General features: G+C 34.5%; 5 protein-coding genes across 5 annotated transcripts; 3 read left to right on the top strand and 2 right to left on the bottom strand.

The window, feature by feature from the left end:
• Positions 1-50: 50 nt before the first annotated feature.
• LOC142987500 (uncharacterized) lies at positions 51-1,640 on the top strand. The gene is made up of 3 exons (XM_076136308.1): positions 51-575; positions 768-897; positions 1,257-1,640. The coding sequence occupies exons 1-3, from the start codon at positions 277-279 to the stop codon at positions 1,485-1,487; spliced, it is 660 nt and encodes a 219-aa protein (XP_075992423.1). The 5' UTR covers positions 51-276; the 3' UTR covers positions 1,488-1,640.
• LOC142987499 (neuroguidin) lies at positions 1,489-4,596 on the bottom strand. Its single transcript, XM_076136306.1, has 2 exons — positions 4,396-4,596; positions 1,489-4,080 (listed from the first exon to the last, which is right to left on the bottom strand). Exons 1-2 carry the CDS (start codon positions 4,402-4,404, stop codon positions 3,187-3,189), a joined length of 903 nt encoding a protein of 300 aa, XP_075992421.1. The 5' UTR covers positions 4,405-4,596; the 3' UTR covers positions 1,489-3,186.
• A 239-nt stretch (positions 4,597-4,835) lies between these two features.
• Positions 4,836-8,338, top strand: TM9SF4 (transmembrane 9 superfamily protein member 4). The gene is made up of 9 exons (XM_076136309.1): positions 4,836-4,965; positions 5,039-5,424; positions 5,508-5,663; positions 5,937-6,214; positions 6,439-6,642; positions 6,805-7,222; positions 7,341-7,524; positions 7,608-7,746; positions 7,829-8,338. The coding sequence occupies exons 1-9, from the start codon at positions 4,957-4,959 to the stop codon at positions 7,927-7,929; spliced, it is 1,875 nt and encodes a 624-aa protein (XP_075992424.1). The 5' UTR covers positions 4,836-4,956; the 3' UTR covers positions 7,930-8,338.
• A 711-nt stretch (positions 8,339-9,049) lies between these two features.
• On the top strand, positions 9,050-10,134 carry LOC142987503 (carbonyl reductase [NADPH] 1-like). Its single transcript, XM_076136311.1, has one exon. The coding sequence runs from the start codon at positions 9,195-9,197 to the stop codon at positions 10,026-10,028; it is 834 nt and encodes a 277-aa protein (XP_075992426.1). The 5' UTR covers positions 9,050-9,194; the 3' UTR covers positions 10,029-10,134.
• A 3,807-nt stretch (positions 10,135-13,941) lies between these two features.
• LOC142987502 (uncharacterized) lies at positions 13,942-27,628 on the bottom strand. Its single transcript, XM_076136310.1, has 6 exons — positions 27,384-27,628; positions 23,466-23,695; positions 23,247-23,387; positions 21,731-22,059; positions 19,032-19,182; positions 13,942-16,548 (listed from the first exon to the last, which is right to left on the bottom strand). Exons 2-6 carry the CDS (start codon positions 23,692-23,694, stop codon positions 16,277-16,279), a joined length of 1,122 nt encoding a protein of 373 aa, XP_075992425.1. The 5' UTR covers position 23,695; positions 27,384-27,628; the 3' UTR covers positions 13,942-16,276.
• Positions 27,629-27,747: the final 119 nt, after the last annotated feature.

The raw sequence follows: 27,747 nt of genomic DNA on the forward strand, positions 1-27,747 counted from the left end.
AACTAAGTAGACCCAGAACAACTGTTTGTCAATTAACATATTTGCACCATATGGTAATCGCCACGAATCCTACGGGCCCTGTCCGCTCACATAAGCGCTGCACTAAAGTGGTGCCGGAGCAACCTCTTTGTTAGACGGACCTTATCATTGAAATTGAAACCATTGTCAGCAACGACAATAAACAATTATTTGTTTAAATGTCATTTATTTATGTGCCAATTTATAAGAACCGGTTTATGTTTTGAAATACCAAAGTTTTAATAAAACTTTATCAAGATGAGGACCAAAAATCCAATGGCAAAAAAGCCTCAACAAATATTATTCTCCAAGAATACTTATGGACCCAAAACGAAGGTAGAAAATTGGGACTTTGCTTTTCACGCTGAGAAACGGGATAATTACGTATACCGAGACGGTCTGAGCAACCACCTGAGTACATACACGCGCTGGGGAAGCGAAGACCATGGCGTGCGCATGACAGAAACGCGGCACATGCTAGCGCAGGTCTTCACTAAAACAGACCCAGTGTATTCTTTCAAGCCACTTGTTAATTTTACATCGTATCCGTGCACTGAGTAAGTAAGAATAGAAATCTAAGCAGCATCTTACCCAGCTAAATAGGTTTTTACGGTTGTAAATAAATAGTAGGTACCTATTTATTGTGGTCACCTCGCCGCAATAACCGTAGCGCCGCCGCTTGAAAAATCCTTAACTATCTACCTAGTTACTTATTCATTTATCTAGTTATTTCTCGTGTAAAATGTTAGCACTCCAGGAAGAAACAAGTTGATGAAGAAAGCAGATTTACCCCAACTGCCAGCAGATTTTGGTATTATGGACTATCTGACCAACCAACAAGATGATTATAGAAATCCATTCCCTTCAGTAACGAAGCCAGTACGTACTCATACTCATATTACCTACTTACTATTTACCCGATTGATCACAATATCACAATTTTTAAGAACACTGACCCCGTTTTTTAAACTTTATGCCCAAAATGACTTTCGAGGCACGGTTGGTCGCGATGATCACATGTTCGATTCCCGCACACAAAACAAGAAATTGAATCTTGTAATTTAATAATTACCTACAAGTCCAGAATAATAAAATAGAATTAAACTTAATCTAGTCATTACATGAAATCATGGACGTACTCATTGTAGTTATCACTCGGATATTTTTGTGTCCCAAGTCAGGAATAGTGCGTAAATACTGACTACGCCCATAAATTAACTTTTTATTTAAACTTGCAGTTGACAATGTCGTCTCCAATTTGGCTGATGAATCGTGTAATTCGCTCCGACTTGACCCACAACCACGGCACAGCACCACCTAAGGGCGACTATCAATGCCTTGATACCCACACACCAATCGGCCATATCCGCCAAATGAGGTTGTTCCGGTACCAATCTTTTGACCCAGCTACATGCCTTCAAGACTTCCCCAGGCTCACCCAGTCATTGGACAATAATGAAAACAAATAAGTTGTTTATATTTTTTATTACACTAATTCATACAAATTATATATCATACGAAATTAAATTGAAAACAAACAACAAAAGAATACAACTAAATCAATTAACGAAGTTATACCGAAAATATACTTAACTGTTAGCCAAAGCAGACAGTAAACTATGATATTTCTTTGAATTCTCAATCAAACTTAAGGCTTTATTTTATCATCCTTAAAATATAAAGGTATATAGGTTTACTACCTAAGAGGTAGGTAAGTAACAATCATTTTCCGAAAGTCGTGTGAGAATCAAATGCTTATAATTAAAGCCTATAAAAACTAATTTGACAAAATAAAATGATAACCTATAAAAAAACTATTGATGATAAATAAACATACCAAATAACTGGAACCTCTAAAATTTGATAGGATTTTTATTGAAATAATTATGATAATAAAATAATTCAATCAATCTCATGATTTTTATTTGCATGGTATGACAGTAACACTGGTAGTTGCTATAAATGAAGCAATTTCTATAGCCAATTAATTAATTTGGACATTGGAATCAATATCCTCCCATTCGCAAGTAAAATATTATTATTTTGTCACTTAATGTGATCTTTGGAGAACTTTTTCGAGGAGTTTTAAAAAATAACTTAGGACTACCCTAAGTAAAATAAGTCCATGATATTAGCATAAAATCAAAACAATAAATTAAAACTTAAATAAGTATAACAAATATTATTCAACATTTACTTTATACTCATCATAGCATAAAACAGTCGCCTCTGGGCCTATTTAGTAGGTACTGTAATTGTAAATGCCTACAACCATAACCTATTTGAGGCTGGGTCCACAGTGTTTGGGAAAGAAATAAAAATATTCACTTGTGCATACATTCACAAACTCCAAATTGCAGTTAATTAAATTAAATTAGTACTGACAGAATTAAAATGAATAAATGAATGCACAAATTGATACACAATGCAGAAAAACTAAAGAGTAAGACCTTAGCACCTCCATGGACGTAATTATTTGAATGCTGCAAGAAATAAGTGAGTTACATGCTTATATCTAAATAATGATATTTATTACATAACTGTCTTATGATATTTTTTAAACATGATCTGTTTAAAGTATCTGTATATACAGTTTAAATTTTTAAATGGATAAGCCACTTTATGAATACATAAATTATATATAGGACATTCGCAAATGTAAGGTGCTCTTAAGTTTTAATGACAAAATCCAAATTATGGAAGTAGTACAAAAATTGTTTTATTAGATATGGAGCCTTTGTTTTGTAATAGCTATAGCACAATTAATCTGAAAGAGACTTTAAATAGAGAGAAGATTATAAGTAAAAACAAGATTTTACCCTGTGCCCCTACCCTATTTATATTCATTTTAAATGTTCGAACTTCAAATGTGTTGAGTATTTACAATAATTGAACTTTGCAACAATGATTATAGATACAGGTATAAGAGAAAGACATAAAATTCACCTTTAAAACTTTAGGCTAACAACATGCATTAGGAGAACAATAATGCAAATAATTATCAAATAAAAAAAAACAAAAGAATTAAAATTAAACAAACATGGAACACTAGTTGCCAAATTCTTATTGAATAATACATGCCTATAATTTTAAGTTTTATCTAGTAACTTTTAGATTTAATATATTTTTACCCCATCATGCCATTTTACAACATTGCATGTGTTGGTCTCAATGTGTACGCCTTCTTTTAAATCCTTTACCTTTCTTAGACTTCAACTTGTGTTTACGTGATGTTCGATTACTGCTGGTGCCAGTTACTTCATCTGCAATCATACCCACTGTTGTTAGCTTTTTCCGACGATTCTTTTCAGCTTTTGTAACAGGTAAACGGGTTAGATAGTTCTCCTCATATTCAGTCTTTTCTTGTTCATATTTCGATATAGACTGCTTGACATGATTCCCAGTGGTTACTTCTAGAGGTGCTTCAGAGTATTCTTCACGGAGCTCTCTCATAATACTTGAGTTAAGCATTTGTTTTCTTGACTTCTCTTTACTCTTCTTTTCATTGTCAATTCTCGAAGCATTTTCATCAAAGTGTACAGCAGCTAATTTAGGTGGTACATAGATGTTAGACTTGCTAGTCTTGTCTTTCTTGTCCTCTCCATCATCTGAGAGCTCACTGGAATCCTCCTCTGAGTTATCTATCTTACTGACTAAGTTCGCTGGATTGGCATGATATGATTGAGGGTCATCTTCAGATGTGCCACCCACCACAGCAGTTTTCACGAGCTTATCAATTTGATATTTTAATTTAGAGTCTATGGGACGAATTTTTTCCAGCACTGTTCTTATTTCAATGAGTCTGTCAATTGATGGGTCTGATTCAATCTTTTCACCAGAGCACTTTCTTAAGACAATGTAAGTTAAATTTATAAGATAACTAAGCAGCATTTGATATTTCATTTCTAGGAAACTAAGACCTTTATCTGTAGAGAGTTCACCACTTTTAACTCTGACTAACATATTGTCTACTAACTGTGATACTTGCTGGACGTTCATGTTCATCTCTTTTAGCAAATTAACAGCTTGAGGTAGGTCAGGTTGCTCCATTTCATCTGTAGCCTGTAAATAAGACATAACGGAATAAGTGTTGTATTATTTATTATTTAATAAACACGCAGAAACAAAGATATTCAAAAATAAAACCCCAATTTTACCGGGGAATAATGTAAACTATCTTTATCTGAATCTAAACATAATATTCTTATTCAGATTGTATTAACAATAGACTTAATACGCATTGAAACGAACTTAAATTCACATCTATCGCTTTTGACTGTATTGATTCCCTTTTACCTGCAAAGGGTTCAATAAAAAAAATAAAAAACACGATAGAATATGACTAATCACATGGTTCTAATACTTCAAAACAATCACCTGAACCATGATGCCGTTTCACGTTTAACCTCGTTTGAAAAATAAGAACCAAAATAAAGCACAACTTAGCACAGTTTTTGTTTTAAGAGCAGAGTTAGAGAATCACCATTATACGCAAATATCCCTAAAACTCTTCTTCAATAAAAAAAACACAATTTCACGATTATTGAATGACTAACGACGCGCGCTTCCATTTTTTAATCGCCGACGTTCGTAGTCTATGGTGAGTGTAATATTGAATCATAGTAATTTAAGCCGTTTGTAGTTCGATCTAATAAAAAATCAAATGATTCTTCAACCAATACTTGTTACGATTTCTAATATTTTTATTGAGTTTGAATTTGAAAGTTAATTTAGAGCCATTAGTAGTTATTATTATTGGTTTTCCGTGTTTCTTATTTACTAATATAGTGAACGAATCCATAACACAAATGATTCAAATGAAGTTCAATAAACGTCAGTTTTGATTGACTAATTTGACACATGAAAAGGACGAGGCAAGCTGTTCGTAGAAGAATGATTGTATTTTACTTTAATTTATTGGAATAGTATTATTCAAATATGTTTCGGGTGCGTATATAAATAATATAAATGTAACGCAAAATTTCTAAGGAAAGTATCTCAAATACTTTTTTATTTTCAGGTTCTTTTTCAGTGCGTATTTCTGAGCAGCTTCGTTCTGTTTAGCAATGGATTCTATGTACCCGGAGTGGCTCCGGTGGAATTCAAAAAAGGCCAAAGAATTGAAGTTAAGGCTGTTAAGATGACTAGCATACACACACAACTTCCCTATGAATATTATTCTTTACCTCTATGTTTACCGAAAAACGGCACTTTTGTATACAAATCGGAGAATTTAGGCGAAGTGTTGCGCGGTGATCGAATTGTAAACACACCGTATGAAGTCCATATGGCAGAAAATATCAAGTGCAGATTGTTGTGCCATCGCAAAAATAATCCAATAAACTGGAGTGTGGAAGAGTCTGAAAAAGTTGCTAGTCGTATAGAACATGAGTATTTTGTACATTTGTAAGTGCCTATATGAACATGTTTTGTGCAATCTTCAGTTGCAGTTTTACTGTCAGTGAATTATTTGTTGTATTGTTTTTCAGGCTAGTTGATAATTTACCAGTGGCTACCAGAGTAATAAATAGTGACACTTCAGAAAGAAGTATAGAGCAAGGGTACCGTCTGGGTTTTATGTCTAAAGGAAAGGCATATATCAACAACCATTTAAAATTACTGCTTAAATATCACAAGCACAGCCAGTAAGTTCAATGATAACATTATAATTATTTCTCATAAATGCTTCGATTCAGTTTATTTTTACGAGGTATGATAGTTAATTTAGAATGATTCTAAATTAATTATTACTATTAGTATAGTAGTAGTATATATCTGATTTATGAAACATTTACTATTGAAACTTTCTTGTATTTATCACAACTACTTAAGATTTAATTATGGATAACACACACAAAACTAAATCATGTAAAATTTCAGGAATTGTTATAATAATCCATGTACATTTCTAATTTTAGGGATTCCTACAGAGTTGTTGGATTTGAAGTGGAAACTTATTCCATAGATAAAGATGACTTAACATTTGTGGATGATTCTTGCACATACCCATCAGATCCAAATCCACAATTAGTTAATGAAGATACAGGCACCAAATTGTATTTCACATATTCAGTTGAGTGGGGAGAATCAGACATAAGCTGGGCATCGAGATGGGACATATATTTGGGCATGAAAGATGTACAAATCCATTGGTTCTCTATTGTTAATTCCATAGTAGTGTTGTTTTTCTTGTCAGGTATGTTTTTAATTGTTTATTTTAAGTTAAGTAAATTTTTATCTGGTAATATCTTGAATCAAGGCATTGACAAAGGTCTAAAGTGATTTTGGTGAAGAAAATAAAAACAAAAAAATTTTTTGGGCTGCTTTAAAATAATGTTAACACTTTAAGCATGAATATTTTCTATTTATTTAACCATCAGCCAATAATTAAAAGATATTCTTTATTGAATGTGTTTTAAGGTATTCTGACTATGATAATGGTGCGGACATTAAGAAGGGACATAGCTCGCTACAACTCTGATGAGAGTATTGATGACATGATGGAAGAGACTGGTTGGAAGCTTGTCCATGGTGATGTCTTCCGCCCACCACCAAAGAGAATGTTGTTTGCAGCTGTTATTGGCAGTGGCATACAAGTGTTCCTCATGGCCCTCATTACAATTTGTAAGACATTTTTTGACTAAAACATTAAAAGATAAAACAAATTGCTTGTTGTGCAAAATGTGTGAGCGGTGAGCTATTGGATGTGCTTTTTTTGATATTTGTAATGAACTAAAACATCACTTTATAATATAAAATTATTAATGTATTTTCTTTTCTCTTTAGTCATTGCTATGCTGGGAATGTTATCTCCGGCGAGTCGCGGGGCGTTAATGACTGCTGCCATATTCCTCTATGTCTTCATGGGCCTCATCGCAGGCTATTATTCGGCGCGACTATACAACACGATGAAAGGCAAACAATGGAAGCAAGCTGCATTCCTGACTGCTACTCTATACCCAGCCATTGTCTTTGGCACATGTTTCTTTTTAAACTTCTTTATTATGGGTAAACATTCCAGTGGAGCAGTACCATTTTCGACCATGATGGCATTATTATGTCTTTGGTTTTGTATATCATTGCCCTTGGTATATTTGGGTTACTATTTTGGATGTAGAAAGCAACCATTCCAACACCCAGTTAGAACTAACTTTATTCCAAGAAAAGTACCTGAACAAGTTTGGTACATGAATATTTTCATATGGTGAGTTTTTTCAACTTAGTGACCCATTTTAAAATGATAATAACATGTATTACTAAAGAGTAATCCTATGCTGCTGATGAGCAAAAGATGACCAGTCATATTATTCTTTTTTTTTCAGCATTCTGATGGCTGGCATTCTTCCTTTTGGGGCTGTGTTCATTGAACTGTTTTTCATATTTAATGCACTGTGGGAGAACCAATTTTATTATCTTTTTGGATTCCTGTTTCTAGTATTTTGTATACTAGTGGTTTCCGTATCGCAAATATCGATTGTTATGGTTTACTTCCAACTCTGTGGAGAGGTGAATTATTTACCAACTTGAAATAATATTTTTATTATATAGGTACTTTATCTTTATTTGACATTAACATGCGTTTTTTTTAGGATTATCACTGGTGGTGGAAGAGCTTTATTGTCTCGGGAGGTTCAGCAGTCTACATATTAATTTATTCCATATTTTATTTCTTTACAAAATTAGAAATAACTGAGTTTATACCGACACTGCTTTATATTGGCTACACAGGTAAAAAACAAGTTAAATAGGCTCTATAATACTGTAATCATTGTCTTAAAAATATCTTACGTTTTCATTTGTCATGTTGCAGGTCTCATGGTATTAACATTTTGGCTTTTGACTGGGACCATTGGATTTTTCGCGGCTTACACGTTTATTAGAAAAATTTATGCAGCAGTAAAGATTGACTAAATTTATTTAGTAGTATTAATTCCTTTTGTATTTAAGTTTGTGTGATTGATGAATGAATTGAACAAAGATCTTTTACTGTTGATTTGTCCTGTGCATAGTATTATTTCTGTAAATAAGGATTAGGTAAACATTGCATTTTAAAAGTATATTTGTTTTGACTATGTATTGATAAGTTTTTTGTATTATTTCTATTTTAAGGTAGATATAATAATGTAGCAAGTTTCATTCCCGCCTGCTTACTTGACCAACAATTCATGCTATTTGTACACAACTGTTCTAGCTTTCAGTATGTGTTACGCCTATTGTTAATTATTACAGATTTCTTAATATCATGTTTAGTATTAATTGCAATCATGCTCATCCGTTACTTTATAGGAAAGCCATCTTATTAAAATACTTATTCATTTTACCAGTATTATATTATTTTGACATTCCATGCAATATTGTGGATCCGTAACTAAAATATAACTTTTACGGTTAAATAGTTACCTGTTGCTGAATATATTTTGATTGTAATTTACCCTGTCACTAAGTAGTAACGATTAGGTGCTATACGTGTAGTGTAGTATAAATCTAAACATACCTACTTACTGCTTTCCTTACTTGATGGGTTTAGGAAGGTTCTCCGACCGCTAATACAGATGTGCAGCCGTCTGGTCTATTAATTAAAAATATGTCTAGAAAAAGACTCTTATTTACATTACAATTTAATGGACATAGTTTCTGTTAACCAATAACAATATGAATAAAGGTAAAACTCGACTTACCACAATTTTAATCCACAGCAATATGTTACAACTAAGCATCTACTATAAAATTGTTTTATATTAATCATTATATAAATAAAAAAACGATTCAAATGTGGATACTTACTTGAGGACAATTCAAACAGCAGCAAAATACGAGACTTCTTTGTGAAAATGTCGTTTAGCGACATCTGTGGTTAGACTGATGGAAAGTGTACTTATCATTCGGAACTTTTAATGAAATAGTAATAAGTATAAAATTTTATAAAGTACATTTAATTTTTTGAACGAAAACGAAGAAATTATAATTATAAAATTTTAAAAATTATAACGTGAAAAAAAATTGTATCACTTTTCTGACTGGTCTTCCGCCATGGCCAATAGTAGTGAAGTGTCACATATATGTCAAACATGACCGGAAAACCGAAATGTCATTTTATTAGGCGCATTGATAAAATAAATATTTATTTTTACAACGTAGTATTTTCTACGTAATTAATCTTAAGTTTCTAAATTTCTATGTACAAAATGGAAACCAAAGTAGCAGTAGTGACTGGAAGCAACAGAGGCATAGGGTTCGAGATCGTAAAAGGACTGTGCCAAAAGTTCGATGGTGCTGTGTATCTTACTGCTAGGAATGAAGAAAGAGGACGTGAAGCTGTTAAAAAGTTACAAGATATAGGTCTAAAGCCTTTGTTTCACATTTTGGATGTCACATGCGAAAAGAGTGTTCAGGACTTCGCTACACATATTTCAACACATCACACGGGTATAGATGTTTTGGTAAACAACGCCGGCATTCTAGACTTCGACAAATCTGTATCCCCACATGAAGACGCTAAGAAACTCATCGATACGAACTTTCTAAGCTTGCTAACTATCACAAAGATATTATACCCCCTTCTTACAAATACCGCACGAATTATTAACATAAGCAGTGATTGGGGGCTGCTATCTAATATACGTAAACAAATATGGTTGGACACATTGATCAAAGATGATCTTACAGTGGAAGAAATATTACAGTTTGTGAATGATTTTCTGCAAGCAGCTAAAAATGGTAAAAACTCTTTTGTCTCATTTGCGGGTCACTATGGAGATTACAAAGTGTCAAAAGTGGCTATGTCAGCACTCACATTTGTTCAGCAAAGACAATTCACTGAACAGGGAAAAGACATTTCAGTGAACTGTGTACATCCAGGATTTATTATGACTGACATGACAAAAGGTATGGGTGATTTCACCCCAGAACGAGGAGCTCGAGCACCTTTGTACCTGGCTCTTGAGGCTCCCCAGTCACTCAAAGGAGCATTTATTTGGCATGATTGTCACCAAGTTAATTGGGATGACTAAGGATGTAATGGCTTTTAAAAATTGTTAGTGTTACAACCATGTTAATCCTGTGATATCAGTGTCACATGCACTTTAAACTACAATACATGATTTCCTTTAGTTAAAACATTTTTCATTTATTGTATATCCTCACTTTTTTAGTAAATGCTCATGTAGCATGTAGGTGGGTATTCAGAAATAAATTGATGCAAATTTTGGAGGTATCTAAACATTTTAATAGGACTTTATAGTGAAAATGGGAGGAAATAGTAATAAGTAAAAATTACTGTAAATAAATTCTCATAAGACTCAAGTTAGCATATTTCTTTGTATAACATTGCATTGTTTATTACACAAAAGATAATAATTTATATTGAGTTTATCAAAGCTTGAACATGTACTTGATAACCTTTTGATAAACTCATTTGGGTTTACAGCAGCAATGTTATTTTTAAAGTAAAAAACATGTATTTTCAAAAGTTGATCTTGTAAACTGAATTTTGATTCTACCATTGAGTAGCATCTACGCACCATTGTTAATGTATCAATATATTATTGTACATTGTAATAATACTGATCTGTAGCGAGATTAAATATGTAATTCCTTAACAGGCACTGTAGTATAATATCAAGAAATTATGTTGGACTATGTAGAATTATAATTTATTAAGTAGCAATAATTATTCGTGAGATAATATTATGTCGATTGTGGAATGCAAAAAAATAACATTTCACTAGACCATGTAAATCATTGTTCAATGTATCATCAGGGGATGTTGCAGGACTTTGTTTATTGTGTATAAGTGTGTGCACAATACACAAGTATACTCCCTATTATTTCACTCTAAAATCTCGGTAGGATGAATGCAGGACCGACAGCTTTACGTATTTTCCAGTGCACAGAGGTCTACAAACTGACTGTTACATGGTAGGTACAGATTCATGAAAATGAATCCAAAACCTCCGCGCGGTGTTCTCATATACTACCGGCTGCGCCATAGAGGCAGTCAAACCAATTATTTATTATGTTAATACAGCCTCTTTGTTAAAATAATAATAATATATTGGCAATAAGTAATCGTACAAATCCTGTTAAGCCTAATAATAGTAGGTACCTAATATTTTTCTATATCATTGCAACATTTAAATTAATTGTTAAAAGAAATGTACAGGCAGGATAGGAAAATATATTTTTTTCCAGGAGCATATATTATAGTAAGTTAAGTAAAACTGTCTAAAACTGAAGTTTTTATTAAGAAGAATTTGGATCCGAGATTTCAATAGATACTAGTATTACTTCTAGCATTGCACTCCTAAATACTACTGTTGAGACCACCGTGGCAGTTTAAGTATTTAGGTAAATGTAAAAAATAGGTATAAGCACGGAACATCCGTTTGTATTATACCTACCGATTATGCAATAATTAGGTACGATAAAATTTTATGATTGCAATTTTCGGAGCATATGTTTTATGGCGGATTTACTCGTGCCCGTCAAGTAGCACCAAATCATCTGTCAGAATTTCCATACAAATGGCTCTGGCAGGGGTGGGACAGGCTGTAGACAGATATTAATAGGTATTGCATTAACGTAAATAATATTTTGGTCAGTAACTTACTTTCGCCTTCGTTTATAACAGCTTCAAGACAAGAGTTACTTAATTGCGAGTTGTTAATACTTATGTGGCAGGCGCTTTCTACTTTTATTTCCAAAAATGCTCTGGCGCTAAGAATAAACAACTCGCAGTTAGTAGGTACTCTTGACTTGAAGTTGTTATCAACGATTAGATATCTAATTCATATATAATGTGCATGAGTCCTCTTTAAATATTAGGGGTGTTAAACCCCACTATTTAGGCCAGTCGTCCCCAATCGTCCTGAAAATTTTCAACTGGCCTAAATGGCGGAGTTGTCCGCGGGTGGAAGCCAAAGTATGGTCCACGATTACTGTAAAATTTAAAATTTTCAGGACGATTATTACATTTTAATATATGTACTTACATAGTGGTCCCTGCTAACCAGAATAATTTAAAAGTGGTCCCGGACTAAGAAAAGTTTGGTAAGCCCTGATTTAGGCAAAGAGGTAGTAAACTGGTAACCAGAACATGGATCGATATCGTTCATTCAAGCCTTTACTTAGATAGTAAGTATGTTTTGTAATTATGACATTACGCCTAATGACAATTGAAGAAACTTGCTTATATAACTAATCCGATACCTCAAAACCGACAGTCATTATAAATTACCGCTCAGACTACAGGGGACCTCATAGCAAAGTAAATATAGTAAAGTAAAAATAACGATATAAAATTCTGAGATACGAAAGCAAAAGTTTGCTTTAAACTGGAAAAATGTATGCCAACAGGTAGATTTGTTTTACCTGTATTTATTTGTGTCAGTTCTCTGATACTTAGCAACAAATCTCATTACGGACGTACCAATGCACGAGCAGCTCCTTGTATGGATTCTGATGTCGTTCACTGTCTTACTGGCTACTTGCCTAATTGTATTATAAAATCGTAATGGTGGACGGTAAAGGGGTAGTGCAGTTAGCGCCTTATTGCCACGCTTTCCACATATTGTTGTTATGTACGGCTTCTTCGTACATGTGACAGTAAATTATTGAAGCGGCAATATATACCTACTGTATCATGTTATTAGGTGTTAGTAAATGCATGGGTGAAAATAGTAGCTACCTAACCTACCTCTTTTGTAAATCCTGTAATAATAATTTGGTGTCATAATGTACTTACCTATTTCAATGTGACTGTTTATGTATGGCATTATTTTTTTCTCAGATGTAACGGCATCGTTTTCCAATCCACCAGTTTTGGTTTTGTGGAATGTTTCCCTTAAGGTTTTTAAGGTAATCCTATCATTTTGTTTTTAAACGCCACCATATAATCCTGTCAGACATGTTACTAATGTACAAACCAAAAATTGGCATTGGTGCATTGGCCAAGTAGAGACTAAAAACCATTTTTTTTTCATATGATAGGTTTAAGCTATACCTATGTATACTCTATAAAATATTAGGTATTTAGGTCTCTGTATGTAGTCACAATGTCATCCAGATATTAATAAAGCTATTGAAATAATTGTGTTGGACGAAATTACAAAATTCTTTTAGTGTTATATCTACAACAGAATTGATAACTATCACGCGACAGTCGTTATTTTGATTTCCTTAGTACATTACCTGCTCTTGGAAATGAAATGAAAATGCTTTGATAAATACGATTAATTCGGAATGAGTTATGTTAAGGCACGTTCGTAATGTTGATTTCATATCTAGTAATTGTTTGTTTACGTGGCGTCTAGTGCCGGCGTCGATGTCTTTCTGTTGATTGTTCACATATACATACATACATACACTTTAGGAATGTTACATAATATACCTATATTTAGGTACCTTTCTACTTACTGTAAGTTAATAGGTATGTTAAAGGATAGTCGAAATTTTGATGAGATAAAGGGTGGGTCAACATTAGCCGATCCTGGGATGGTTCGTGGATTCGATTCCCTCAGAGAGCAATAGAGCATCATAATTTCATTTCTAACATTTCCGTGTTTATTTATATTGTACCTACTAGCTGACCCGCGCAACTTCGCTTGCGTCACATAAGAGAGAATTTCCCCGTTTTTGTAACATTTTTACTGTTACTCTGCTCCTATTGGTCGTAGCGTGATGATATTATATAGCCTTCCTCGATAAATGGGCTATCTAACATTGAAATAATTTTTCAAATCGGACCGTTAGTTCCTGATTAATTCAGATACAGTTTATCAAGTCGACGTATAGGGCTAAGTAATAATCTGCATTATTATATTATTTAAAATATTGCAACTTACCTGTAGTGTACTGGGTCTAACGCTAAATCAGACTGGGAATTAAAATTCTATGTTGTTACAAATAAAAATGCATCTCATATTTCATAAATATTTATATTGAACTGGCCTAAATAAATTACAACTTAAACCAAACTTATAAAAACTGACTGACATTAATTTTAAAAGCAAACCGGTAATGATATCAAAATCAATTTCTTCATAATTATTATTATGAAACTAACATAACGGTTTAACCGCTATACTTTGACAATTTAGCAAACTATTAATAAAACAAGGTAAATATTCTTATTCTAAATGTGTTCACGAATGCTCACGGCATTCCTCAGTCACAATCAAGTTGTAAGGTATAGACAAAACAATCATAGCTGACCGCTGTACTCTTTGGTGTTCTAGCCGTTAAATGTTCATGTAACAAAGTCATTTACATTATCAGAACACGCGACTGTGTAGCTATACCTATCTAAACATAATAAGGTACATCACATTTTTACAATAACATAGAATGTCACACTTCAATTACATTGATATATAAAACACTTTAAACCGTCACGTTAAAATAGTCATACAATCAAATAGTGTTTCTGTTTATAAGTGCAGTCTCGTATAAGATATTATGTAGGTATAGCCTCTAATGAACTAGGTACATCTATGATGCCGATTTTGTTGTAACAAACCAATTCAACGCGACAACATCTTAGGAGAAAACATGACATTCGAAAATATGAAGTCCCATCTACCGATTTCGTGTAATAATCAGGGATTTAATTAATAACATATATTATAACTTGGTGTACAACAAAACCGGCATCAATGTTTAAAAAAAACACAACTTATTCTAAAGTAAATGCATTATGACAAAATATACCTACATTAATAATTGCATTTGAAAATGGTGACATATTGTGGTAGGTGCCTTTATGGTCGTCTCGTTCATATCATATGTGTTGCTATTTTTATACATAACAGCAATAGTAGAGATATGTTGAAAAACATTAATTGCCACAAAAGCAACGTCAATCAATAATATTATTTATGAAAATACACAGGCTTGATATAATCGATAGGACGACTCTAAGATCTAAATTTCTGTAGGTGATGTAAATGGTAACAAACCATAGCTGGTAACGCATAACTTTTAGTGGTAAATACTTTGTAATCCAAAATTTTAATAAACATTTCGTAATGCTACTGGGATTCTGAGGATAGTAAGTGTCTAAGTGTTCACGAACAAGCAAATGTTTTGCTATTCTTAAAATGGTATAACTCGTGGTAAGTATCTCGTAGATACTTCAATTACTTAATTAATAAACGACTTCAAATATTTACAAAATTAATGACAAAAACACTTACAAACTTTTTTTTTATATTAACACATAGGTCTGAGAAATTCTTCTCTATATCGTGTACTATCGGGATAGTACATATTCCGTCCATAGCTTTTTTATTACAATTTAGTATTAATATAATTACAGGGGGTACCTACGTTATATGTAAGTTGGTACAATCAAAAGTATGAACCTTGAATTACTTATGAAATTTTACACACTAGATACGATTCATATTTCTAGCTTTCCATGTAGAGAAAGAAGTACGTGATCATTGCCAGACAAGTAAGTACATTGAAATAAATAAACTAACGTATATGACGCGTATTTCACACTAGACTAAATAAATAAAGCGTTTCACACTCGACTAAATAAGACACTTTACTTTGGTATGTATTAGACTACATATTACTTACCTACTGTCTTCCGGTTGCTGTCTTACAGTTGATAAAAACGTTACACGGAGCGTATTATACTCTATTCATATCACTGTTGCAAGGGACGGACTTGTGTTTGGATAATTCTAAAATATACATGATATCAAACTAAGTCATTTTAGAATACCTATGGATAAATAAGTAACACATTTCACAGGCGTTTCCTAAGGCACTAAAAGGTAACAATAATTATTATTTACACATAGACAACTCCACGTTATACAACCTTCTCAATTTTAAAATCACTCTAAGCTTAATTATATGTATTTGTACAGTATTTTCTGTACAAAATTGGAAATGTAAAAATAATTTTGAGATTTGAATTCATCATAATTAGTCGGTACCTATTCCTCATTATAAGGTTTTTATTTAAATCTTTGGCCACTTGAACAAATCATTCATTTTCAATTTTCTCTAAAAACTAAAAGATATCTGATACTATAAAGACATGATAACCATATAATTTTTCATTATGAGAGATTATCATTTCACAAGAACTTAGTCACAAGTAATGTTTGATGCAAACTCACCAGACAAACGACTAATCTGTTGTATCGGCATAAAATAGAAAGCTTTAAAATTCTGTTCTATACTTGAAAAAATGTACCTAGAGCTGGTATTTAGGGAGCTACTGAATGCTGACTGTAGTAGGTATTTAGTTGGTTATAAGCGGAGTGAGAGGCGCAGGGGGCTCATCACCGTAGAACCTGTAGCGATGAGGCACTTGGAGGGTCGTAGGGGTAGTATCAGCCACGTCGGAGTGTTGAGAGTCACGGTGACGCCGCAAGTCCACCTTGCGTTGGAATGCCTTATCACACAAACCGCACGAGAATGGCTTGTAACCAGTGTGTTTGCGCATATGTGTGATAAGGTTGGAGCTTTGGCTGAATGCTTTCGAGCACACGACGCATTTGTGTGGCTTTTCACCTATAAAAGAAGTAACAATTAATAACAAGAAATCACTACTTCAGAACTCTACAAAATAAGTAAAGCAGGCCTAAGTTCTACGAAATGCAAACTCTTCAATAATAAAGTTGGTGTAAAGGTACGTAAAGATGATTACAGAATTATGGAACACCGCTAAACACGGCATACCGTCTCATAATTTCGATTTCCTTAGCTAATTCATGAACCACTTATAGCATTATGTATCACTTCGTCAAGTAATTAAAGCCTGTGTAAGTGGGCCAATACTTGTCATATCATCGACTATTTATTATTTACAGTGCGGTTTCCGAACTGATTTAATATGCAACGCCGCCTTGAAGACCCGTATTTATTAACTTTTACCGTAATTGTTTGTGGTTCGATATAACACTAATAAGTTTTCTCACTTGAAATATTCACAGCTTTAGGGTTAAGTACAACGGGATAAAGAAGCGATTTTGAAACATAAATAGCTTGATATCAGTATTAAATTTATAATTAATTTTGACTCATGTGTCTGCGTATTAAATTTAATAGTGGGCAAGGTACAGGACGCAATGTTTAGCTTTTATGATGCTGTAGGTAATTATCATTTTATCGATCTACGTAGGTATTGCCCACGGCCAGTAATTGGCAGATTTACCTCGCTTTTATTTTATTTTTAAAATCTCCAAAGATAGTTTACGAATAAAATTATAGCAAAAAATGCAAATGTCATTTTATAGATAGAACAGGATTTAAGTTTACTTTTTGTTTATGCCGTGATCGGTGTGCACGTGAAGGCCTGTGAAGGCTGCGCGGCTAATTGCAGGCCGAGCCGCATTTTGGAATATTGATGATGAGGCATTTATCGGGAGGACGAGCACCATGTAAGGCCGCTGTAAATCATTCGGAACAGGGCAGAGACGTGACGAGATGTCTCCGGCCGAGACAAATATGTCCGCCACATTTTTTAGCTACTGTAATTCGTCTCGTTGAGCTTACTGGAAGTAGTCGGACCATTGAAAAACATGTGTGACTTTTTGTCGTTGGACTTTTTTTATGTGTCTGTCACAAATAATATATTGAAAATATTATGCGTTCAATACCACAATGTTTGAAGAAGTGATTATCTGAAAGTCCTGACTTTTTTATCAGTATTAAAAATATCGAATGTAGATGTAGATATTCGGAAAGATTTTGTTAACAGAATGAAAATAAGCTCGTAGAAATGACGCCACGAAGGCGCGACTCGAGACCGACTAATTGAATATTGCATATTTTTTGCTTATTGAAAATTCATTATCGTGTCGTAGACCGGCTGCGATTTGCCGTCGAAAAGTTAATTGTACAGCATTTAAATGTTTAATTTCCAAGGCATCGTCTGCGATGTGTCGCATAATTGGTTCTATTGGGCTTCTGCCTGTATGTTTTCCATTTAATTAACTTGTTCCCAGTAGAAGCGTCCAGCCTATGCATCGGTTATAACAGCATATCATGTTCTTATACAGCTTAATAAATCGACGAGGATAAACTCGGATAACGTCTTCAGCAGCTGTTTACTGTCATTCCGATTAAAAGGGCAATCGTCGGAGATTACCTATCATTACACGCTCGACACGAACGTAGGTGGATATCGCAGGCGACTAATTGACAAAGTAAAATTTTACGAGAATAAATAAATTAACAGCTACTTTGTAATGATACGAATTCTTATAGAGGACGATTCAATTGAAATTATGAAGCCGTGAGAGAAAATAATTAGGTATATCGGATTTTGCTATCGCTATAAAAGATGCTGTAACATTTCTTATACTGACTTAACAAATAGATATTTAAAGAAAGAAGATAACGCGGTGCCGAAGATGATATTAACGTCTTGACAGCAAAGCTGGTTTAAAAAGCGTTCGAAAAAAAAAAAAAAGGCCGAAGTGGATAGTGACATTCAAGTGAAAATTATTCAAACTTGCATCAAAGGGGTATTAAATAACGATAGTCGTTTTTCGAATCATCTATGGATAAAGTTTCCTCGGAAATGATAGGGCTACGTAAGGTAGGTGGCAGCGGGGGAGCGCGCCGCCCGCCGCCACCGCCGACACCGTAGCGCTGACACTTGAGGGAACTTACGTAAAACACTTGTCATAATAATTTGAGTTTCACACTACTTGGAAATACACCATGTAATTTATTACCTATTTTGTGGCTATTGACAGGCACGTAAACCTGTTATTTGTGATAAAGATTCTATTCAACTAATGGATTCAAGAAATTGTTGTTTTCACAATTTGTCGAGCTCTATCGCCTCTACCAGAGATATTAGTGCAAATGAAGGATTACTTAGATTGATGAACCACACCTAGCATTTCCTTAGAAGCTTACATTACTAAATGTTTTTTACGAGTATCGAACAATATCTACTTATGTTAGTCGAGCGTAAAGGTAATTGCGCAGTTTAAATACTAACGTATTATAGAGTCGAGATTGAAGGTTTGATAGCAGCTTACCTGTGTGTATATAGGTGTGTTTCTTCATGTCGGACTTCTGATGGAAGCGTTTGCCGCAGTACTGGCACGGGTAGGGTCTGGTGTCCGAGTGGATCAGCAGATGGGTCGACAACGTGCTCGACCGCTTGAAACATTTCCCGCATTGCTTGCACTACGACAAAAAACACAACTTTGAAGATTTCGCTTGCACTTAATCACTACATGCATAATAAAAATACGATTAATCATGTAGGTACATTCTTTTCACTAACATTTTGTAAAACGTGTGACTGAAAACACAGTTTTATTACTCAAGCGACACCACGGCCATTTGCATGAATATTTTAAATCGTACGAAAGAAAGTCCAGTACTAGATATAATTATAAACTAGGAATGGACAGCGTCCATCACCTTTGCTTGTACTGTGACAGCTAGTAATAAACTAATAACAGGTCTGCACTACCCCTTTCTACACTTTTCTTTGATTTCCCATCTAGAATCGTGATAGCTATGAATTTTTCCATTGCCCAGTAATTAGTAACACTTAAGTGGTTATTACTCGTATTTTTCATGGAATGTCTAATAATATGGGGTATTTCAAATTTGAATATGTACAAATGAAATTGATAGAGACAGTTTGATGTTTTTAATTATCTAATTTAGCAATGCGATCTAGATTTTGTTAATTTTGTGTAAAGTTCTACCAGCTTATTTTACGAAATAAATATATTAACGGTATAAGTGTATCGCAAGCTTCCGTAGATAGATAACGTATCGGTTTCGAAATTCCACATAAAGCTTGTAAAGTAAACATTCGTTCTCTCCACCTTTGTTTGTGAGACAAAAGATTTTTAACTAAGTACAGGGTATGACACTGCTTTAGATTTATTTGATCAGATGTTTTTGGAATGCAATAGAATAATTTCGTTACCAACTCAGTTTGTTTACATGACACACAGATTAAGAGTATTAGACATGGATTACTTTGAAGACGGATTTCACAATCACATAAGTTGTACCACGAATATTGATATTAGCTGATCATACTTGTTACTAGAAAATTATTGCCCTGCAGACTCGCACCACGTATATAATTGCTATTATATGCTTGAGTATATAAATATATTAATCTTCGTCTGTTTCATGTCGAATAATGATAAAATAAAAAGCACAGTTTAATGCATGCACGCAGAGGCGATTACATGTGATAATGAATCTCAACCCTGAGTCGTGGAGGTAAGAACCGGCTACGTAAGTATTTATTGACTGATGGTAAGTATATGAGCGGGAAAAAATGTGTTGGACGGCTATTAGTCGGGTGGTTAGATGTTAAGTATGTGGCATGATAATCCATGGCACAAATCCGCGTAGCGGGCCCTTGTGACAGTTGGCCGGGCAGCTGCATCGCCTCGCGCCTCACAAAAACCGCTACTTTTTTGGTCGCCTTTTTATACAATCGATGCACTCTCTTATAAACAACACAGGTGCTAGGGTATGACCGTCCACATATGGTTATCGGCTTGTACCACGTAGAGAGGTGATTTTTTATGATAGCCGTTTGAATAAAAAAAATCTATCGTTGTTTTTTCGTTACTGACTTTTTATTAACGGCACTGTGGAACCTGCTGCATAATCGCGACCCACGAGGGGGAAAATGTTTTCTTAAGGATATAAGAAATATTAACCAAATTATTATTCTGTTTGAGACTAAACTTTTTACTAGATTTTTTTCTGATGATGATTGATGTAGATCTATTGTAACGGTTAAAAAAAAAAGTATATGAGTTGTATTGTCATATGTTTAGTTGTAAAAGTAATCATTCAGTGACGAAAACGCGAGTTGGCGGGGTGCGCGTGAGTGGCGCGTGGCGCGCACGCGCCTCCTCTCTTACTGCCCTACTCCGTTTATGTTACACTTCGTTGATTTTTATATTAGATTTGATATCTAATAAACACATTTAACTTTAGAAGTATATTTTATTTTTCTTCTAATAAATAAACTTCTTTTGTATGTTACTACTAAAAACTGACGTATAGATAGATTTTATTCGCCGAGAACGAAAAAATAAGGCTTTTAAAGGTTAAAAAAAAATAAAATTGTGATTTATTTGTAACTTCATTCCGTTTTTGAAAATATGATTTTATCTCGTTAAAACATTTATAAAACATACCTAGGCACTTATCGATCGAACAATTAAGGAGTTTTTTCGATTAAGTGGATAGATTGACTTGAATAATAACTTGGATAAAAATAACGAAGAAGCTCTTAACACTTCGTTTAATGATAAATTGGAAAACATGCAGTAGTGGCACAACATTTTTATCATCGTATGACACAAGGTAATTATTCCTCCAATTATTAAACTGCCGCACCGTGATATTAAAAGTTGGAATTTTGATTAAAACCGATGCGGATTTTTATAACGGCGGCGCGTAGAAAAAACGAAAGGCACAAAAATGGCGAGAAGACGAGCAAGGAGTCTCGATGTGAGCCGCGTGCGCCGAGCGGGGGACGCGCGACCCGTTCCGATACGCGACTACTTATTAAGACAGGGGCAGTTTTTGCTATTTGATTTGTTAAAGAGACTAAAACGGATACTGGTTTGCTATTTTAAAGCATTTTGAACGGAAACTGTACAGTTATTCTGAACTTGTTAAAGGATAAAACTATCTCGGTCTCGATAGTCCATTGAGTATTTGTTAAAACGGTTTAACTTACCTGGAATGACTTTTCGTTTCGATTTTCACTTTTAAGGAGTAAGGAGAAGTTCAGTTCTCCTGTTTGTGGTGGTTTGATGGGGTAGTTCTGGTGTGCAGGCGCGGAGGGGCACCGGCGCGGCTCCGCGCTGGTTGGACGCTCAGCTTCGTCAGGGTTACTGCGGCATCTCTTGACTAATTCAAGCGGCACGTCGGCATCATCTTGCCCCTCCCACCGCGAGATCGGTGACTCTCCCCCGATATCTATTTTCTCTCGCTCACATGCACTCCCCGGCGACCAAATCTGACGGTTCTTTGTCGATAAATTGAGTGGCAGTTCTTCCTCATCATCTGCGAATAAACAAATATGATCAGAAAACGACGTCTAGGAAATGCATGCACGTAGCTTTGTGTCAATAGACAAATATTGAACACCTCTGGCAGTTTCTCTTCGAGTGTTCTTCACGCTTTTATCGGTAAATTTAAAGTCGGACGAGTCAAATCGGTCGTCTGTCGAGTGACTTATGAAATCTGTACAGGTGCGCTACTATTTGCTTGATAGTTACGTCAATGTTTACTCTGAAATATCTGCCATACATCATTTACTTTCAAACTTGCAACATTTTCATCTTCGTTGATAGATTTATGAAACGTTATAGCTAATAAAGAAGATCATTGACAAATCTGCTGTTCTCACTCTATTGTTTCAAATGATGGTGTAGATATATCGTTTAATCGCATAATGTGTTAGAGAAAATTCGTAAGTACAACAACGTATATTTAAATCTTGAAAATAAACGAATTTCGTTAAAGCATCAATTTAATTTAACGAGACACGGTTCAATTAAAAATCAAGTACTTATTGAGGTTTTGTCGCCGGTTTCTTTTGTTATCTACGAGGTTGAGTCGTAACCGGTATACGTTCGGATAAGAAACAATTAGAATGCTTAAATTATTTTGTACAGCGACAATGTGTTGTACTTAGTCGCTTTTCCTTGGAGTGTAGGAAACGAGCGAGTCGACTCCATCGGTGGAGGTAAACGACATGTAAACGACGACATATCAGCGCCTCGAGTTATTAATCGGTGCCTTACACTGATAGCTATTCTAATGAGTATTATTCAGGAGGAGTAGCGTAAGGAGGCCGAGGCAAAACGATGTTTAGTAATGCCGCAAACGTATCTAATTACCATTCTTAGGATTCTTGAAACGCGTCAACACTTTCAGTTTAAGGCGATTGTGCCCCGTTTATATGAATTCCAATGTTACGACTGGTTACGACATGCAATTGAACAAACATGAATTCCTCTGACTTTGATTTGAAGTGCACATTAGATTTATAGTAATTGCAAATATGTAGGTCACTTTTGACTTGCTATTGTATATTTGAGACGTATCAATACTAACTGCATTTATCTATTGTCGTTGCAATAAACATGTCCAGACACCAGACACATTGTTCTAGAATAAAAGTGGGCTACTATGAGTCACACACGGTTTTGTTGAATTATTATTGTGATACAAAATTGAATTGTTACCGTCTCTAGGTGGTGTGTGTCTGGCGTGATCCAGAGAGGGTCGAATGAACTGCGGCGAAGCCCTGGGCATCAGTAGTGGCCATACTCCAGCACCGCTGTACAACGCTCCAAGGCTACTGCAGTACATGAGCGCCCCCAATTCTGCGTAACAAAGACGTAATTAATGAATATACTATGTCAATAACACAAACTCAAATGAAAGTTAAAAAAGTTACAAACCTGTGGCTCTTGCGTATTGTTTAAGGGCTCTCCCAGCGATTTCAATATCTCCCAACAGATCAAGTCGATGATGTGATGGAGAGTCTGGGGAGTGTGGAGGCGAGTGCGGTGAGGGAGGTGTGCGAGGGGAAACGCTGCCTTCTGGTGAAGGAAAGCGGTGTGCTGGAGGCGGCGGTGACGACGGCTGGAACTGCTCCGCCAACCGCGACAGAAGCACGTGACGAGACATCCTGCACAACAAATAGTATTTGCTTAATAACAAAAATAAAACTCACTTAAACTTACTTACTTAAATGTAGGTACTTTATACTATTTTGTGTCTGTGAACATCGATTAAATTTATGTTGAAAACTCTAAGAACTACTTTTAATTTCTATAGACACGGTCCAGAACTCTACTTATTTGCAATTAATTTACTTAAGTACGTATAATGCCGTAAACATAATACACACAGCTAACCTAAAGCTAAAATGTCAATTTTCTGTGACTAAATATAAAACCTATCATAAAATTATTAAATGTAATTCTATTTCGCATCCAATTAGTACGTTAAAAGCCACCTAGGCTTTTGAATTGTCATTGACCAGTAGATGGCTTATCGATCGATCTTATTGCAGCCATTCTGCTTCCCGTGGGAACCTGCGCTTTTCTTGGGACAACACATTTAGTTTTTTGAAAAAGGATTTAGATGTATCTTGTTTAATTTTGATGTTTTTCAAATAAGAGTAATAATTGAGCACTCAGCATGATTCTTAATCTATCAGTCATTATATGAGGCACATACATTTCTTTTTTCGAAACAGTTTCACATTTGCTAATTTATCTATATTTCTTTTATAAATACAATCATGTAAACAACAGACAACATTTATACTTACAATAATAAGCCTTTATATAAACAAACGAGTATTATTATGAAACACTGCTACACTATTCAGTGTAGGTACAATATTTGTAGTTAAGACAAAGAAAATGTATCGATGAAAACTTATTGAATAATTAAAAGAGCAGGCACGAAGGTAAATAAGGTTGGATAGCAGAAATGTGGAAGAAAGTGTACAGTATGAAAAAACGTACGTATTTAGCATCTCTGCGAGTTTTTGTCGTCTCAAGAGATCAAACAGATAATAAGCGGAGCTGGTTGCCACCTAGTTTACGAAGACAACTCAATATGTAAGTGCATTTATCAAGATTTTACGGTCAGCGCGGATCAATTCAAAAGTTGCGATATCATCTTTGTTTTACGTGACCGACGTCATTAGTGTCCATCCGACTACGTACGTACGTATTTGTTGACAGCGGTTGTTGATTAATCCGACCGCTTGTTTGTTGACAGCGAATCGTATTAAAAGCTCAATCAAGCAAATGAAGAATCAGAATAATGGAAGTGGTCGGCGAAGCGCGAGGCGGCCGCCGCTCGCTGCCGGCCCGGCGCTGCGTGCGCGCATTAATAATGCACGTGTCGAGTAAAACAATCTTCATTAGACTAACACACATTACATATTTACAGAACGAACGTCGGCGTGTTACGATACAATTCCACGTCACATCCATTAGGGATTAAACTCGAAGACTTCACAAATACATGCCGAGGCTTCACATTCGTCATCGTAAATTATAAATAATGATCTCGGACAATGATTTGCTAAATTTCCTTATTACGATAATGCCCACAGAAAAGTTGATTAACAAATAGTTTCGTGTAGATATTGATCATATCTACGGTGTCGTACACGTAGGGCAATTTCATTTCTTGTCTTACAAATGCAAAGCAATTGATTCATGCTATTACTACTAATTGGCTAACGAGTTAGCTGACGCGAGGGTTGTGTGTCGCAATTTCTTGTTTCAATAAAGCAAGTCTTTATTAGATCGCGAGTAGCAATTACCTACCGCACGACGGCTGCCACCTATTTTTTCTTGCGGCACAGTGGGAACTCGAGCAAATGTCGAGAAAATCAATCAGCGCAAAAATTGTGAAATATATTTCTGGAATTTATTTCTTGTTACAGACGAGTACACCTATTTTAAAAGAGATACTTTGGTCTTTACTTATTAATGTAGGGTGGTCCTAACATATTAACAATTGAGTGTTACATGAATCTATTAGAGGTTGATTAGTATGGGATTGTTGAAGAGATTACTCATTACGTACAGGTGTTTTCAGAGAAAAGAAAGAGGATCAAAATTTGTCTTACACTATTATATACATATATATTCGATTTGAGTACGTACACATTTAATAATCGTACAATCTAGTTACAATAACAGCACTAGTACGACAACGTAAATTGCGATACAGGTCGGTGGACGACTTTCAAGAATTGAAAATTAATTATGAAATCAATACCTGCCCATCGTTGCACTTACAATGTTCCGCTTTAATTGTAAATGCAACCATACTCCATAACTATAGGTGTATTAGTGATCTAATTCCTTATTAATTAATATCCAATTGATAAAGTATCTATTCATTAATGAGGAATTTAATTGATGTATTATTCTTTTACCTCCTTAAATGAAATTCTAAACTAATACATTTTATTTTGATTTAACTAACATGTGGGAAAATAATAACTAAAGAACTAGGTATGTGCCCAATTAACTCCGATGCATTCGCAGACAGAAAATATTTCACCGCCTGGGGTTTTGTATGCTCTGTCGCCTTGTTCAATAATACTAGGTATTAACGAAACACATGTACAAATTTAGTTTGGCCTGTTTGTTTATTGCTATGTGAAAATAGACATGCAGATTATTTGCGTTGCACTGCATCCTACCAGACAAGGTATGGTTTGAAGCTACGTGTTACTTTAATAATGTTTGTTCAATAAACACAGACAGAAAGTACATTAAAATGTAGAACTTTATACAGCGGTTTATGCTTCCGTAAATCGACGCAATACAATTGATTTTCATAAAGAATTTTCAGGATTTGAAATTAATTATCGTGGTTTGTCAATGTTACTTAGTTTTTCCTGTTTTACTTTGTAGTGGTATTTTGCTCTTCAAGTAATAATTTGAAAATCATGACAAATATTTAGGAGGTTCTAAAAGTGATGACATTTGCCTTTGAATAATCACGATTGAATAATTACCTATGAACGACAAGAATATAAATATTAATTTACTAATTACGTAACACTTTCGCAACACTCGCTTGTAAGAAGTAAAATATAAATACGTCTCTGATTTATGCTTTTAGAAGAATATAAAACCAATCCAGTGTGCATTGATGTTGTATCAGAATTTATTATCGATAAAAATATTTTAAAAGTTTTAAAAACATGTTAATATTTAAATTTTAGCGAATAGCCCTATTACCTAACAGATACAGACACAAAAATTCCAAAAGGTATTTTTAAAACTAATTAATATTATTGTTTAAGGCACCACTGCTACTTACCGTTTGTCTGATAAAATAAACATTAAACAATAAAATTGAAGCATTCGACAGACTCTAGACAATATTTATGTAGATGGCCATTTATTCAATCTAATTATACTGGTTTATCTATTGCAAATGTAATGCATACAATTTAAATAGTACCTACTCTTTAAAATATAAATTAATTCTATCTATCCGGCCTTGCCTGCATTTTATCGAAACTGAAAATGCATTAATTGTTCAATATGTGTACACAGCTATCAAAATAAATGTTCGGTATATTATGTATATCAAACAACGAAATTAATTTATGATTGGTACGTTCTACAAGGATTATAATATATTAAAGATTTTAAGTACTTAATTCTATAAAACTAATTTTATGGCCCCTAAGAGGTTTTAAATAAGATACTTAAAGTTTCACAAAAAACACAATTTAAAATTACCAATAATTTCATAAATTAATTAACGCCTTCAAATAATTTTAAACGCAGGAATTACGAAAATAAAAGTGACAAATTCGAACTTACCTCGCGTATCTTCAGCAGAGCTACGAAAATCTATTTCACTCACTGCTACGATGCACTGTAGACTTTACGTGTTCAGGAAAATCAGTCCAATATGCACGATAGATTAAATGTCATTGTATTTTATTCAAATAATATTTGAGATAAAATATTAAAAGCTGCGAGCGACGTAAATGACGTCGCGAAAATCGTAAGGCTGCGTAGGATCGGGAAACGCCACGACACACGGTGCGTCGCGTTTGGCGCCTGGCACCTGACTGAAATAAGGCTCGCGCGCCCCCGACCTACCCGACTACTCTACCACAATAACGTTCTTTTTTCAAAACTCTGCTAACAAAAAAGAGGTCGGGCGGAGGCTGAGCAATAA

This window comes from Anticarsia gemmatalis, chromosome 3, assembly GCF_050436995.1.
Source record: "Anticarsia gemmatalis isolate Benzon Research Colony breed Stoneville strain chromosome 3, ilAntGemm2 primary, whole genome shotgun sequence".
Taxonomy (NCBI): domain Eukaryota; kingdom Metazoa; phylum Arthropoda; class Insecta; order Lepidoptera; family Erebidae; genus Anticarsia; species Anticarsia gemmatalis.